Here is a 14744-nt window from a genome sequence, read left to right as displayed (position 1 = left end):
TGTTGTCACGGGCCGAAATGTGCAACACCCAGTTGAAACCAAAACACCACCAAGAGATGACCAGTAGTTCTACAGTGAACTCGAAATACACTCACTATAGTATTAGCACGAGCACTCATACTGGTGCTGTGGATCAAGCTAACACGTCTACACAGCAACACAGTACAAAAATTGTTCATACCCAAAGACAAGCCGACTACAGTGCACTGATAACACACCAAGACGATGGAGAAATTGTTCGGCATGAACTTTGACCGGGGGACAGTGACCGAAGATCATATGTCGTATTCACAAATCTCCATCTCCACCTACGCTACTGGGCTCCTGTAAGAGAGTGTAAAAAAAAAAAAAAAAAAAAAAAAGAAGAAGAAAAAAGAAAAGAAAAAAGGAAAGAAAAAGAAAAAGAACTAGGCGCTTTTCGACCATAACCACCACATGGGACATACCGACGGGACAGAAAGATTTGAATACTCCAGGATTGTGTATCGTACTTCCACCCAATAAAAGAGCCCAACCGCACCTTGTTTACTCTTTTTTTTTCTTTCTTTTTTTTTTCCTATATTTTTTCTTTTTCTTTCTTCTTGTTTTTTCTTCCTAGACTCCCAAGGTACCAGGAAATCGGTCGGCGTCCATGCCATGTGGCCCCCATGCTCTGATCCACAAAGCAGGTCCCCGAGGAAATGGGCCAAGCTTGAAGTTGCAGCCCAAAGCCATTCACCCCCGTGGCTTTCTAATACCAAAATCAAGATCCCCATCCTCTTCCAAGTTTTGGGAAGTTGCGTTGTTTCCTTTCTTTCTTCCCTTCCCGGTCGCGAATTGGACCCTTGGTTTCAGCTGATAAGTTTGAGTGAGGGAAATATAGCCTTTGTATGTCCCCTTGACCTTGTCCCCTGTAGTCTTGTTCGAGTGCTTGATGATCTTCTTGAACTGAATTCCGTTAGAAGGGGGGTACGAACAGTTGCCGATCTCCAGGGGCTTAGAATTTCTGACGACCCCCCCAATGCCCCTTATCAGAATTGAGCAGCAGATCGACAGGGCGACCCACATTCACAATGAGTGCCACGTTCGCGAACCTCGGGGGCCTCTCTCTCGGCTCTCTCTGTGCTTCCCTCTCACCAGATCGGCATTATTCGATCCGATAATGCAAGTCGGCCGAAGCGAGAGAGAGCAACGTGGACAAGAAAGGATGGACATTGACGCGGAGCGAGCCGACAAACTGCTCAGCTGAAAAAAGAGAGGCCGGCTTATTACCGGCGAAATCACATGACGAAGAGCATGTCGACGTCTATATACGCAGTAATTCCGCAACTTGTTAGTGTCTTGGTTCTCTTGGCTTGAGATAGGATAAGTTGGGAGACGCCGAGCCAGCGTGTTTCATGTTATGAGCACTTGGCTTCATCAATGGCGACATCAAATACGCACTGAAAAGGGGGGCGGGTGGGCACCAGACAAAACGTACCGATGGGGTGACTGCTGGAGAGCTGAGGCTTCTGCGTATACTTAGTCTCGAGCACATCGCGGATGCTGTTGAGCAGCTGCACGTAGCTCTGCTTGGGATTCGCCCTAATGGCGGTGATAAAGGCCCAAGACATGGCTCCCGTGGCTTGGGACGCGATTGTCGCATCGGCCCTGAAAGAGTTGTCAGTATTTTTTGGTTCCACACACGCCTAAACTGAAGTCGCCAAAGGGGAAAGATGGCAACATACGAAGTCTGATCGTCCTTGCTACCACTCCACATGATAACATCGGCAGGCGATGTCTTTGTCCGCTTGGTGCGCTCATAGGCCTCATTGCCGCCGCCAAACGCTGTCTTAGCGACGGAGAACAGGCTGCTGGCCATGCCTCCAATATCGCCACGAGCATAGGAGCCAACAGCCGCAAGCAGACCCTGACCAGCCTCCTTCGCAAGGTTGGGCTCCTTGATGACGCCCTTAGTGCTGTAGATATAGGGCAAATCAAGAACGGAGCCAGAGTGGCAGCTGTCAAAGATGGCAGTCAATCGCACACCGGGTTGGAGGGGCTTCACGACGGTATCGTGAATTTGATCGTCGACGATGTGGCCGGCGGTCTTGAAGTCAACAGGGTAGATGACCTCATCATAGCCGTCGTCCTCATCGCCGTCGGTATCTTTAGTCTGCCCACCATGGCCTGTCGGTGGTAGGCTACCTAGTCAGTGGGAGCACGCGGGTATAGTTCAGAAGGGAAGGTTAACTGACCGGAGTAATGCAAGAACAAGGCATCGTTGGGCTGAGCACCAGCAACTAACCACTGCATCGCACGAAGAATGTTCTCCTTTGTCGGCTGCAAGAGGGGGTTTGTGGCGTCATCGGTAAGAATGACCATGTCCTCGCGCTTATAGCCATAGTTCTCGACAAGGAAGGCGGAGACGTTCTTGGTGTCGTTGATGCAGCCGTGCAACTCGGCATCCTGGCCCAAGTAGTTGATGCCAATCAGCAATGCCTTGCGGCGACCCGAGCAGTTTGAGTACTGGAAGCCATAGCCTTCAGGAGCACCATGACCGAACTGCTGTGTGCCCGAGGGAATCTCGTGGATTTCGTGGGAACCCTGATCACGAGCCTGGTGACCAGAGCCGATTGGGTAGCCGTAGATATCATAGCCATCGGGAGGAGGACCAGTGGGGCGTTGGGAATGTCCCTGCTGATGGTGTTGTTGCTGCTGTCCGTAATGTCCCCCATATCCGCCCTGTGGGGGATACTGTCCCTGGTTGTAGCTGCCTTGCTGATACTGCTGAGGAGGTTGTTGGTGATATCCCCCGTAGCCCTGGTCCTGAGGAGGCTGAGGGTTGTACTGGCCCTGTCCCGGATTAGAGTAGCCATAGCCTCCCTGATGGTGGTGTTGCTGCTGGCCATCCCACTGAGGAGGGGGAGGTTGGTGGTGTCCCCCACCGGGGCCGTAGCCTTGTCCAGGGTATCCGTACGACATTGGTGGTGAAGATCAGATGGTGATCGATGAAGGAGGGATTCGCATAGACGGGGAAGATGGAAGCGCGTGGAGAGAAGACAGAGAGGAGCTGGGAGAGACTTGAGGTTCTGTTATGGAAGTCCAAGACCCTGGTTGTATGTATTGTCTTTTTGGGGAGCGAAGAAGTCAATGTGTTCTGTTCGTTTTGTTGTTTCTGTTCAGCGCTGCCGTGTCCAGTGTCTCACACGCTAAGCTGGAACCGTGATGGGGTCCCTGAAACCGCGTCATCCCGCTGCACCATGAGCCTGCAGTGTGGGGTTTGCCGGTTGCCTCCCATGGACTCCATGCTGCCATGGCACCCAACGGAGTCCCTGGAACGTTCGGAAACAACGGGAAGTAGTGATCATAGCAGGGAACCTTCGTTGCCTAACCTCAAACCCCCAAGAGCAAGAGCTCCCGATATGGACCATTCAGTTGCTGCTATACACATAAAGTAGGTACATGTGGCACGGGCTATAGTGGCATTTCCTTGGTGAAGGCAATGAATGGATGCATCATCAGGCATCTTCCGCATCATTCCGTTCCAAGACTTCTTCCTCATCTTCCTCCTTCCATTCTCGACCATGCCAAGATATTGAAGCGGAAGTCGTGCTTGGCTTCAATGGTGATACATACCGCTTGTGTTTGCATGAAGAACGGGGCCTTGATTTGCGGAGGAGGGGCAGGCACTTTGAGGGGCACTTTGGGGTACGGATGGCACAGTTAGGTACCTACTCCAGGAACAGGTGGAGGATGACCGGATCGATGTTGTGAGCATCTGAGAGGCAGCCAACACGCCGAGCACTGCGTGCCCCCTTGCGTACCTCTACCTACACTGACTGCATAAGGCCGGATGTTCATGGATGGCGTTTGATACGGTATTCGTCGGATATCCATCTCAGTCCAGTGCCCTGCCGAGCCTTGGTTGTTACAGTCATTGCTTGAATCATACCTGCCCGTCTGTCCCTAAAGGTTCTCACAGCAGGTGCTCGTGCTCATTTGACCTCCCCCGTCGTCCTTCCCCCCGAACCTCGAAGCTTCCACTTTTTCTCCCTCCGCTACACCACAGAATCCGCAGCCAACTCCAGAGAGAGCAAGCTGAATCATCGTGACCATGTCGTTCTTCAAGAAGCTCAAGAAAGACCTTGTTGAAGATCTAGGCAAGCTAGGTCTCGTCGACAAGAAGGAGGAACAGCCGGGAAGCTACTCCGGTAAGTCCCCGCAACACCGTGATCACAGTCCATAAACCCATCACTAACTCCGTCTGCCAGGCTCGCGCGACTACTACCCCCCTCCTCAGCCGCCGCCACAACAATCATATTCTCCTCAGCCTCCTCAGGGACAATCGCAGCCTCCATACCACGGCGGCAGCTACCAGCACCCTCCCCCTCAGCAGCCCGGCTATCAAGGAGAGTACTCCCCTCAACAGTCCGGCTACACTGCCCCTCCCGGCGCCCCCGTTCCAAATTACGAATCCAGGCCAGCGCCGTCTTACAACCCTCCATCCGACAAGCCGCCCCTGCCCTCAGGCTGGACGCCGAAATGGGACGACGAGTATCAAAGATGGTACTACGTTGAAGAGGCCACTGGCCGCTCGCAGTGGGAAGCCCCCGGCTTTGAGAGGTCCAGGCTCGCCGGTGCCGGTGGCAGTGGTGGTGGTGAGCAAGAGTTGCGCGGCTACGGCGGCGACGGTTCTTATCCTCCTCCTCAGCAGCAGTACGGCGGAGGTCACGGTGGTGTTCCCGACTATGGCTACAGTGGCGGTGGTGGACAACAGTATGGTGGTTATCAACAGCCCCCGCCGCCACAAGGCTACGGCGGCTATGACCAGCAGCAGGCATATGGTAGCGAGCCGGTAAAAGAAGAAAAGAAGAAGAAGGATAACAAGGGTTTGTGTATGGGCGCAGCTGCTGGTCTGGCTGTTGGTGCCGTTGGTGGTGCTGTTCTTGCTCATGAGCTGGGTAAGTTTTCCATCTCTCCCTTCTTCACCATGGCGAACCCTTGCTACGACGAATATATGGCTGTATTAACACTTTAATGTAGCCGAAGACTCCGACTCTGACAATGAGCACCGCGCTGCACCTCCCCCGCCACCTCCCGCGGCCTATGGCGGTGATAGCTACAGTGGCGATTATGGTGGTGGTTACGGCGCTCCGCCCCCGCCTCTTGATGGTCCCATCCCGACGACAAATGTGTATGGTGAGGAGATCGACCAGAGTGACCGTGAGTCGATTGCTTCCGCCCGTAGGAATTACGAGGAAGCTCTAGCAGAGGCACAGTCGTCTTCTGCAAGCAGTAGTGACCAGGAAGAGCTCGAGGAGGCGAGAGAGGAGTATGAAGAGGAGCTCGAGGAATAGTACTATGATGAATAAATGGAACAACGAAGCGAGCACAAATTGATTTGGGAGATGTGGGCATTCTTTGGTGGAAGTTACACCGTAACGACTAGATCAGAATAGCTCTCAGGTGTCGCTGGGCTGTTGGAGGGAGCGTCTTGCTACTGTATACCTTCTAAACGCCCTGGTTTCATCTTTTATCAATCTTCCATACAACGCCATGTATATTCAACGGTGCGCTTCGTCGCAGGTGTCCTGGTGCCGCATCTTACACACCTCAACAATCCGTTATGTATGTGATATCCCCCTATATGCTGGGCCGAGTGAACCAAGATCTCGGAGCTATCAGTTATCTCCGGGTAAATGGCGAGGGGCATGAATATGGATAATAAGAAATATAACATGCTCATGGTTACTAAATTACCTGGAAGCGACGAGACCAGGCAGTATGTCGCGTTCATGAGCTGGTCAAAAAATCATCTTGTCGTCCCTCATTAGCCGCGATCTCCTGAAAAATTCCATGGAGTAATAGGATAGGAAGGACTACCTCCGGATGCGGTATCCCTCCAAAGGCATCAGAGGATCCGATCGTACGAGACAAGTGATATATGATAGGACGTGACTGCCGAGGACGTGTCCTGCGAGATGAGTATTGGCGGCGTGGCTTGCTGAAAGATGTGACTAGATTTCGGAGCCGCCCCAATCCAGGGTGGCAAACAAAGAGTTTACCCCTGGCTGCCCTTCATATACCGGACAATGCATCAACAGTACATTTCTTCGGCTTTGACCTACGAAATCAGTCAATGAGAAACTAACTCAGCGACTGCCTCAACATGACGATACACGTTCACGAACACTGCTTACGCATGGCTAGGCGCGAGGATGGTACACCGTGGTGGGCAGCATTTCCAGAGCCAACTTCGACGCCGGTCCATATCGAGCCCGAGACTGTCCTCGAGCTTCTTGAGCAGCAAGAACATGTCGATGACATGCCCCAATCGCGCAGATTGCTGCTTGTTGATTGTCGCCGGACAGACTGTACCGGAGGAACTGTCAGCTCATCAATCAACCTGCCCGCCCACAGCTTCTATCCCACGCGCAAGAGCTTGTACGCTTTGTGCAAACAGGCCGGGATTCAAAAGGTGATATTCTATTGTGGTACGTGTTTGACTTTCTCTGTCATTGACTCCTGGGACAGAGTCCAATCAATCCTATGCTGTTTGAACTCGTACCTCTACCGCCGATCCTCCCTAACACCAATGCTTCTTCCCCCAGGCTCCTCCGCTGGACGGGGCCCTCGATGTGCCGCCTGGATGCAAGATTATATCAACGAAGTAGGCGGCGATCTTCAGTCGCAGGTCATGACGGGCGGGATTCGAGGCTGGGTGCGGATGTACGGCGACCGCATGGTGGACGGTTATGACGAGAAGACGTGGAAGCAGCTGTTGTCGGAGAAGAGCTGTACGTGAAAAAAACCAAAAAAAATAAACAAAATCCTTTGGGTATCTTTTCTTCAACCACCGCCGCAGATGTTTCCCTTTCAAAGTTGAAGATAATGCAGCTTTCCCGAATACATGCCTCGTGTGAAACTGAACGCCGTACCAGCCAACCCACCTAGCTTTTCACCGTCCAAGACCGCGTGGAACACTGTAGATGTCGTCGTAAACTGTAAATCGCCTTGGTATATAGTCAAATCCCGTCAATTGTCATCCGCTTATTCCGATGCCTCGCCTTTTGTTGTAGGCGTTTGTATATGCGCAGGGTCGTTTTATCGTGTTGCGAGAAGATGATTGTTGATTAGCCGCGCTGTCCTCCCCTCTCATCGCCGCCGATTCTCTCGAGAGCCTCCATCATCACAACGGAGTTACCACGGATGGTCTGTGTGCACATTCGTCAGCAGGAGACACGACAGCACCTGTCTTAGATGATGAACATACCACCATGCCAAGCTTGACCTTCTCACCACCATCCTTCTCCTCAACAGCATCGTCCAAAACAATGTTCAAGAAGACCTATGACGTCGCGAACCGTCAATTATCATGTTCGAATTCGTAAAGGGGAGATCTCGTACATCGTAGCCACGGAGAACACCGATGACCTTGCGGCTGCCGTTGAGTTGGACGAAGAGCCTCTTGTCGAGGTACTGGTTGGAAAGTGGTCGGTTAGCTCACTACACCATGTTAAACAAAACAATAACATGGAGGTCAAGATGCGACAATGGCATAGTCTCGACCAGCCAGCTGCCATTCACCGTGAAAGACAATTCTCCAAGAGTAATTTCTTACCTTCTTCAGTTCAGGTTGTGCGGGCGCCATTGTATCTTGAGGTTGTGTTGGTTGTCTAGGATGGTCTCGAGAGAGTTGCTGCAATGAATGGCAATGGCGTCGTTCTGGCTAGGAACTCTCCACTGAAACGACCTGGAAGGCGGGCCTTGTGCAGCGCGTGCAATCGCGACCGTCCCCAGTGATTTTCGGCCGCCAGGCCATCACGTGGGGACACTGATAAGATAAGAAACCGCAATTCGCGTTGTCTTTGGGTCATTGCAGTGTTCAGTGCAGTGACATCCAGTCGCCCACCAGCGTCATTCTCCAGGGTGCATTTCGAAGCTTCCTACTAGCTGTCTGGACACCTTTTTGCACTACAAACTCACCTGTAAACAACACGCCCGCCTCAATACTACATCGCTATCACAAATTCCCTGTCAGACAACTTTCTACACTTTATCCAAGTCGATCATCATAAAAATGAGCTCTTTTGGAAAGCGCAAGCCACGCATTATCCAGACCTTTGACGATGAGGATGGCGACCTTCCTACGGTGCTTGGAGGAGAGGAGCCGAAGAACGAACGTAAGTTACTACATGGCCATGCCCATCCCTATCCAGCATAGAAAATCTCAGTGCTGATACCAAACCAAAGAACAAGCAAGCTGATACGCCTTCGAACAGAACCAGTACCACAAGGACCGATCAAGTTTGGGCGCAGCAAGCCTACCAAATCTTCGTCACTACGAAGAACGATCAAGATCAACGACGGTAACGATAATCCACAAGAAACCAGCGGCGACGCAATCCAACCTACGTCAACCAGCACAAGTACGGCGCCCGAGGTAACAGAAGCCGAGGAGGACACTGGTGTGCCGCTCGTAGTACGGCCCGGTTTCGGCCGCTCAGTCTCCAGCAAGAAGAAGCGCATCTCAAAACTATCATTCGGAGCCAGCGAAGGCGACACGGAAGACGGCGGCAATGATACGACAACAACTGCCAGCAGCGACGTGGTCAGCGCCCCAAGCAAGAAGTCGCTGAGCCAACGAGTTGCCGAGAAGAACGCGCTTCGCAAGTCCGCCCTGACCGCACGATTCGGCACATTTGGCGCCGACGAAGAGAAGCCTCGGTACAGCAAAGAATACCTTGAAGAACTACAAAGCTCCACGCCAGCCACACCACAGAATCTCGCCTCGCTAAGCATCATTGACGACGATGACGATGACAGCCTCAAAGCCCACAGCGCACCGTTGCCGGAGGCGTCTGCCGCGCCCGGAACAACGGGCGACGCCATGGACCTCGACCCCTCCGAGCTTGACGGCGCCATGATTGTTCAATCCCGCGACATGCCCCTAGCGCTCACCGGCGATGCCCCCGCAGCAGCAGCAGCCCATGTCCTCACCGAAGCCGAGATCCGCGAGCGCAAAGAGCGGCGCGCGCGCCTTGCCAAGGAACACGATTTCATCGCACTCGACGATAGTGACCGCTCCGACAACGACGACCGAAAACGCATCACATTGGGTATCAACAAAAAGGCCAAGAAATCCGAATCGCGCCTCATAGCCGAAGACGAAGACCTGGGCGAAGGCTACGATGAGTTCGTGACTGACGGCTCGCTTGCGCTGGGCCGCAAAGCCGAGCGCGAAGCCGCTAAGCGGCACCGCCAGGAGATGGCGGAGATGATCCAGGCCGCGGAGGCCGGTTCTGATGCCGAGAGCGACGACAGCGAGGCGGAGCGGCGGGCTGCGTACGAGGCCGCGCAGCGGCGGGCGGGTATGGACGGGCTGCACAAACCGGAAGACGACTTGATGGAGACAGACGAAGAAGGAGGAGGAGGAGGAGGGGTAGGGGGAGTGAACCAAATTCCCAAGATGAAACCGCTTCCGGAGCTGGGGGAGGTGTTGGCGCGCATGAAGGGTCTGGTACAGGGGTTGGAAGATGAGGTGAGCAGACGAAAGGCGAGGATAGAGAGTCTGGAGAGGGAGAAGGAGGAGATATTGACCAGGGAGACAGAAGTGCAGGAGATATTGAACCAGGCGGGAGCCAAGTATCAAGCTGTCATGGGCGGTGCTGATGCTGCCGGTGCTACTGCTGCTGGTGCTGCAGCGACGGCCGTGACAAGTGCCGTTGCTGCTTCGGGGGCGCCTACGTCTGGTGATGCGTTGAAGTTTGTCACGCAGTCGCCTTTGAGACCATTGCCGCCTGGGTTTGCAGCGGATCTAGCTGCGACTTCTAAGGAGAGAGGGTTGGAAAGCTTTGGGACGCCAACGCAAGAAAAGGGGCCTGGTGATATTGACACTGAGATGGCGATGTAATGGGTACAATGAGCTTAGACCAAAAACGCCAAACGGACATATGTCCTACGGGCTTACAATAATGACATCATCTTCAATAACAAACAGTATCCCCTATAGACTTAGCCCGAGTTTCATCCATTGTAAATGTCTGTTTTATACTAAGTCTTTATGAAAATCGCCCGGAAAGGAAACCGCGCCATCTCCTAGCTCGTACTTTGCGTTAACCATGTCTCAATCCATCCCTGCCTGCCTGCCTGCCAATGATGCTGACGCCCTTAAACATTGTAAAATCAGTAGTGGTGCAACCAGCCAACAGTCTAAGGATGTCTGATTGTACCACACGCACACACCCTATACACCCCATACCCGCCGCATCTAATCAATAAGCATACGATAGCTCTCTGTATCTTGTCTTGGTGTTGTTATCTTTTGACGTTTGTATCCGTTATCGAGGGGCGAGGAAGCCCCTCCATTCTCGATTCACTTCACCTCTTACTTAGTCGATGACCCCCTAACCACACCAGCGCCCAGAACACCGGGCATCTTCTCTTGACCCACATCGAACAGCAGTCCAATGGCAAAGGCGATGGCACCGACAAGGGCAATGGTAGACCCGGCAATAAGCCAGAACTGCATGCTGACGTCCTCCTTCTGGCACATGTTACCACCCCAGTGCACAGTCTTGTAGGCCTTGCCCGGGGCCCCAGGGCGGCTGTCCATAGTAGCCAGGCACTTGCAGACAAAGCAGCTAGCTCCGCCAGCCTCGGTACTACCGTTTTTGCCTCCCCACTTGTCCACGCACGTGCCGTGGCCCGAGCAGTTGCCCGTCTGGTCAACGCAGCTCTTCTCCGAGGTAAAGCACTGCGGAATCGCCTTCTTAGCGGCGGTCTGCAGGTGACTGTTAGTCGGGCGGGAGAGGGGAGGCTGGGTCGGGGCAACGGCAGCGTTCGCGCCGCGGACGCTATCGTCGACGATGACGGTCTCGGAGTTGAAGCGACGGCGGAGATCGGAGGAGCCGGTGGCGGCTTTGACGCTCCAATGGTTGAGCTTGGAGGAACGGCTCGACTCGGGCATTAGGACGAGGACGGTCTCGAGGTCGCCGGAGGAGATGAACTTGTTGAGACGGTTCAGGTTGTCGACGAGAGTATCGAGGGCCTCGGGCGACTAATAAACAGAGGTTGAGTTGGTTATTGAACTAGCAACGGGTGTAGAAGCGTCCTCTGATTGTAACGCACCTTCTGAATATCATACTTGACCACCGACGAGGAGCCCGTCCAGCAGTCTCCATTGACAGGGTTGATGGCAGAGGCCAGGTCGCACTGCTCCGGCGTAGCAATACCCAGGTTTTGGAAAAGCGACATCAGTCGATCATTGGCCACCTTGGATGGCGGATCTGAAATGGCGAAGGTGGCATGCTGGCTTGACTTGGCGAGCGAATCCCTCAAAGGCCCAGCATTCTCGGCAGTGACGCCCTCGAGGATGACAACTAGTTGTGATGGATCATTCGTCTCGGTCTGGGTGAAAAGAGGTGCCGGACTCTTGCCGAACTTTGCAATGAAGCTGATCGCGGCCTCGGTATCGATAGAGCTAGGGATGTCGCGAAGGTCGCTGCCGTAGTTGTCTCTGGATGCCTGTTGCGCAGGTTAGATCAGACCTGAGTAGGTATTTTACGCGCCGAGCTGCGTGTGTTTGACTTGCCCTCTGGAGAAGGATATGGCGAACGACTTCTTTTGGTAGCCGGGGTACTTCGCGGGATGGTTGTTCTTGTTGTTGCTTGGAATCAAGGATGAAGACATCGGCACTCTGCTGTGATGCAGCAGCAGCAAGCCCAGACAGAGCTGCCAAAGTTATACTGGTGAGGAACCTCATATTTGAGAACAGCCGAATGGTCGATGCGGCCGGTGATAAATGTTGGATGAGGAGTGTCCCAGTGACGTTTGTAAAGTCGCTGGCGGAGACACAATGGACTGGAAGTCGGAGTTGGATGGACCTAGCTTCCTGCCGAATGATGAATCCCGTCCGGGCCCCACTGCCACAAGTTCCCCAGCAGCCCAGCCTGGGCTGACATGAATGCGCCCACTGAATTGCAGTGGTCATCGCTACCATCGGTACCACTCGCCCATCCGTCCACTGTGAAGCACGACCGTGACAGCTGCCCTCAACTGGCTACCTAACGCCATATGGAGGACCGACGCCGGGATGCCAGTCGGGCAAGTACCTGACGGTACAGTACTAGTACCTGTATATAACGGGTAGTACAGTAGCACATTACCCCAACGCACTGTTGGTATCATTAAAACAGCGTGCAAAATGGGAACAGCAATGCGCACTGCGGCATCCAACATCTGAACCGAACAAGCGTTTCTGAACCGCTGGAGGGGAGAGGCATCTGATGCTTACCTCTAGAAGGCCCTCGAATCTCGCACTGTGATCCTACCCCATATTCGTTCTGCCGGAATTCGAGGCGCGACCAGACCCCGGAACTACTAGTAGCCTGGTCGCGGTCTTCAACTTCCATCTCTCAGATTGGCTTTCTGTCCCGCTGTCGCAATCGTCACAAGCCTACGAAACCCATTCTCGACATCGTCTGCCGCCCGCTCCCTTCCAGTACGGGAACCCCCCCTCAGCAGGCTTACATATCTGCGCGCCTTTACCTGTCCTCGGAGCCGCACATCCCGAACCCGCAACGAGCTACTAGCGAAGCCGAGCACAGTCAAGCCCAAAGCCGTTTCGCCGTTCTCTTCTCATATTTGATCTTTTTTTCGGCGCATACGAGCGGCCGCGACCTTTGATCCTTCCAACTCTTCGGCCGCCGGCTGGGCGTGCCACAGTCATCCAACATGGCATCGCGCCTCTTCCGACCGATGAGGTCGCTCATGGCCTCCCGAAATTTATCAAAATACATGGTACATGGGCAGCCGATTGTTGTGCAAGGAGTACGGATCAGGCATGGCTCCTTCAGAAGGTAATGCCTCTGGCAATTCCAGATGGCCTGGATATGTCGTGCTGACATGGGTACTTTTTGGCAGGCGAATCTTCCGGACCCTGGCCATGGGTATTACTCTATACGTGTGCGCCGATTACTACGACAGGAAAGTGCTAGGGATGCTTTCGAACGCCTTGGATGATCTCGACGGCGACCGTGGCCATGGTGAAGAGGAGGATGACGAAGAAGAGGATTACGTCTTCATCCCCTTTCCCCTAACGGAGCAAAAACTCAAGCCAGAGCCATACTCGGCACGCAGTCCGGAGTGGAAAGAGTTCGTCAAGTTCGCACAAGATCAGAAACGGATACAGCAAGTTCAGGGTTAGTAGCAGCGACCGTACGAATCTGGTTGCAAGGATATGGAGACTAACATTTCACACAGAGGATATCGCCAGCCTGGTCTTGAAGATGCTCAAGAATCAGCGAATCTTGACAAACTATGTTGGACCAGAAATGAATGTCAAAAAAGCATGGCTCCAGGCATTTTATCCTTTGGTCGCGCCTCCCGAATACGAACGTTACGGGTAAGTCTCAGACCAGATCCCATGCGCGCTCGAGTCGAGCTGACACTTTTCGTTTGATGGCAGAATCATGATTACGCCTTATGAAATCGGATGGGCTAGTATATCGATGGAGTCGCCACAGGTGAAGAAAGCTGAGCGGTTGTTCTGGCCTAAGCCTGTTGCGTTGTCGCTATGGGCCGTCGCTACCACCCTTGCGAAGAAGAAAGCGATGGAGGTCTCGCAGTTTTTCGGTCTTTCGGGTCTTTTCGCCCCTTCAGAGCCCCCGGTGCCACGAGCTCAGGGAACCGGAACAACTGGACTGCCTTCGACGGTCACTGGTGACGTTCAGAGAATGATGGACCACATCCGACGACAGGCAACACAACGACCGGAGGATGTGCAGGACCCTGGTGCCCTGGTCTCGGCAAGGCGTATGGATCCCGACGCTGCTGCGCAGAACAAAGGGATACTTACAACCATGAATCGACCCCCTCCCAGCAAAGAGCCGCCCAAGGCCGGCGAAGAGAAAAAGGATCAGGAATGGGCTTTGGCCCAGCTGCGGGAATTCATCGGGCTCAGCCCATGGGAGATATTCACCAAGACGTACAGGAAGGTGTGGAAACCAATTCGACCTGATCCACCGCGCGGGTCGATGGCCTTTGCCGGTATGATCGAATTTGAGACGAAGAAGCATTGGTTAACAGCATATGTCACGGCTTGGTATAACCCAGGGACGCGAACTTTCGACCCCAACAACTTTACGATTACTGTCACGAGGTTGACGAACAAGCAAGTCCACCCCTTGGTCCGTTAACACAAGATGTTGTGTTGCGATACAATGGCAGAGGAGGTCTTTGTTTCGATGGGAGCCTTCTTCTCAGTTCTTTGATTTCTTTATATCAGCATGCTGGAGTGAAGCATTGTCATGGGACGGCGTTACGTGGAATAGGCTTCGATAAAAGCATGGCAATTTGACAAGTTGTGTCGGTCAGCTTGGTAAAATTGTACAGAGCGGGCAGACTAGGGGTTTGAGTTTCGGAAGAGATACCACAATAGACACCAGGAGTGGTAGTGCTTGGGAAATGGATATCAACAATGAATCACATAGTATTCCTCAGCCTGTCAATTGAATAATCAAACGCGCCGAGTGTCTTGAGCTCTGTCGAGCATTGCTGTGTGTCATGTTTTGCGTGGCTCGGGGCCCGGAAGCTGGGCTCGGCGATCATCACAAGATAGTAACGGAATGCCAAGACCCGGGCTCGCTGCCAAGGCCGGATCCTTACCTCCAGAGCCGAGAGCTGTTGACTACACCACCACGCGCTTCGGCTTGGTCCGGCCTCTTCTTTACAGCTTCTCGCATCATCTAACATCAGTTTTGGGGATGTCAGAATTCTTTTTC

The 14744-nt window shown here is 53.4% G+C and overlaps 6 protein-coding genes across 6 annotated transcripts; 3 read left to right on the top strand and 3 right to left on the bottom strand.

Annotated features, from left to right (window-relative positions):
* Positions 1-1259: 1259 nt before the first annotated feature.
* Positions 1260-2943, bottom strand: NEUTE1DRAFT_125762 (uncharacterized protein; the record flags this gene model as incomplete). The annotated part of the gene is made up of 4 exons (XM_009857580.1): positions 1260-1285; positions 1460-1629; positions 1707-2148; positions 2217-2943. The coding sequence occupies 4 exons, from the start codon at positions 2941-2943 to the stop codon at positions 1260-1262; spliced, it is 1365 nt and encodes a 454-aa protein (XP_009855882.1).
* A 1100-nt stretch (positions 2944-4043) lies between these two features.
* NEUTE1DRAFT_125761 (uncharacterized protein) lies at positions 4044-5712 on the top strand (the record flags this gene model as incomplete). The annotated part of the gene is made up of 3 exons (XM_009857579.1): positions 4044-4172; positions 4233-4922; positions 5005-5712. The coding sequence occupies 3 exons, from the start codon at positions 4076-4078 to the stop codon at positions 5316-5318; spliced, it is 1101 nt and encodes a 366-aa protein (XP_009855881.1).
* Positions 5713-6427: 715 nt separating this feature from the next.
* On the bottom strand, positions 6428-7671 carry NEUTE1DRAFT_90311 (uncharacterized protein; the record flags this gene model as incomplete). The annotated part of the gene is made up of 4 exons (XM_009857578.1): positions 6428-7175; positions 7235-7309; positions 7369-7440; positions 7583-7671. 4 exons carry the CDS (start codon positions 7610-7612, stop codon positions 7095-7097), a joined length of 258 nt encoding a protein of 85 aa, XP_009855880.1.
* A 316-nt stretch (positions 7672-7987) lies between these two features.
* NEUTE1DRAFT_149812 (uncharacterized protein) lies at positions 7988-9893 on the top strand (the record flags this gene model as incomplete). The annotated part of the gene is made up of 2 exons (XM_009857577.1): positions 7988-8144; positions 8244-9893. 2 exons carry the CDS (start codon positions 8042-8044, stop codon positions 9872-9874), a joined length of 1734 nt encoding a protein of 577 aa, XP_009855879.1.
* Positions 9894-9969: 76 nt separating this feature from the next.
* Positions 9970-11766, bottom strand: NEUTE1DRAFT_71615 (uncharacterized protein; the record flags this gene model as incomplete). Its single annotated transcript, XM_009857576.1, has 3 exons — positions 9970-11020; positions 11092-11487; positions 11555-11766. The coding sequence occupies 3 exons, from the start codon at positions 11723-11725 to the stop codon at positions 10349-10351; spliced, it is 1239 nt and encodes a 412-aa protein (XP_009855878.1).
* Positions 11767-12696: 930 nt separating this feature from the next.
* Positions 12697-14488, top strand: NEUTE1DRAFT_71612 (uncharacterized protein; the record flags this gene model as incomplete). The annotated part of the gene is made up of 5 exons (XM_009857575.1): positions 12697-12821; positions 12886-13163; positions 13225-13366; positions 13466-14150; positions 14356-14488. 5 exons carry the CDS (start codon positions 12697-12699, stop codon positions 14473-14475), a joined length of 1350 nt encoding a protein of 449 aa, XP_009855877.1.
* Between the last annotated feature and the right edge of the window lie 256 nt (positions 14489-14744).

Source organism: Neurospora tetrasperma (genome assembly GCF_000213175.1).
Source record: "Neurospora tetrasperma FGSC 2508 unplaced genomic scaffold NEUTE1scaffold_81, whole genome shotgun sequence".
In the NCBI taxonomy this organism is placed as follows: Eukaryota; Fungi; Ascomycota; class Sordariomycetes; order Sordariales; family Sordariaceae; genus Neurospora; species Neurospora tetrasperma.
The sequence above is the reverse complement of the archived record's forward strand: the minus strand, read 5'-3'. Positions and strand labels throughout refer to the sequence as shown.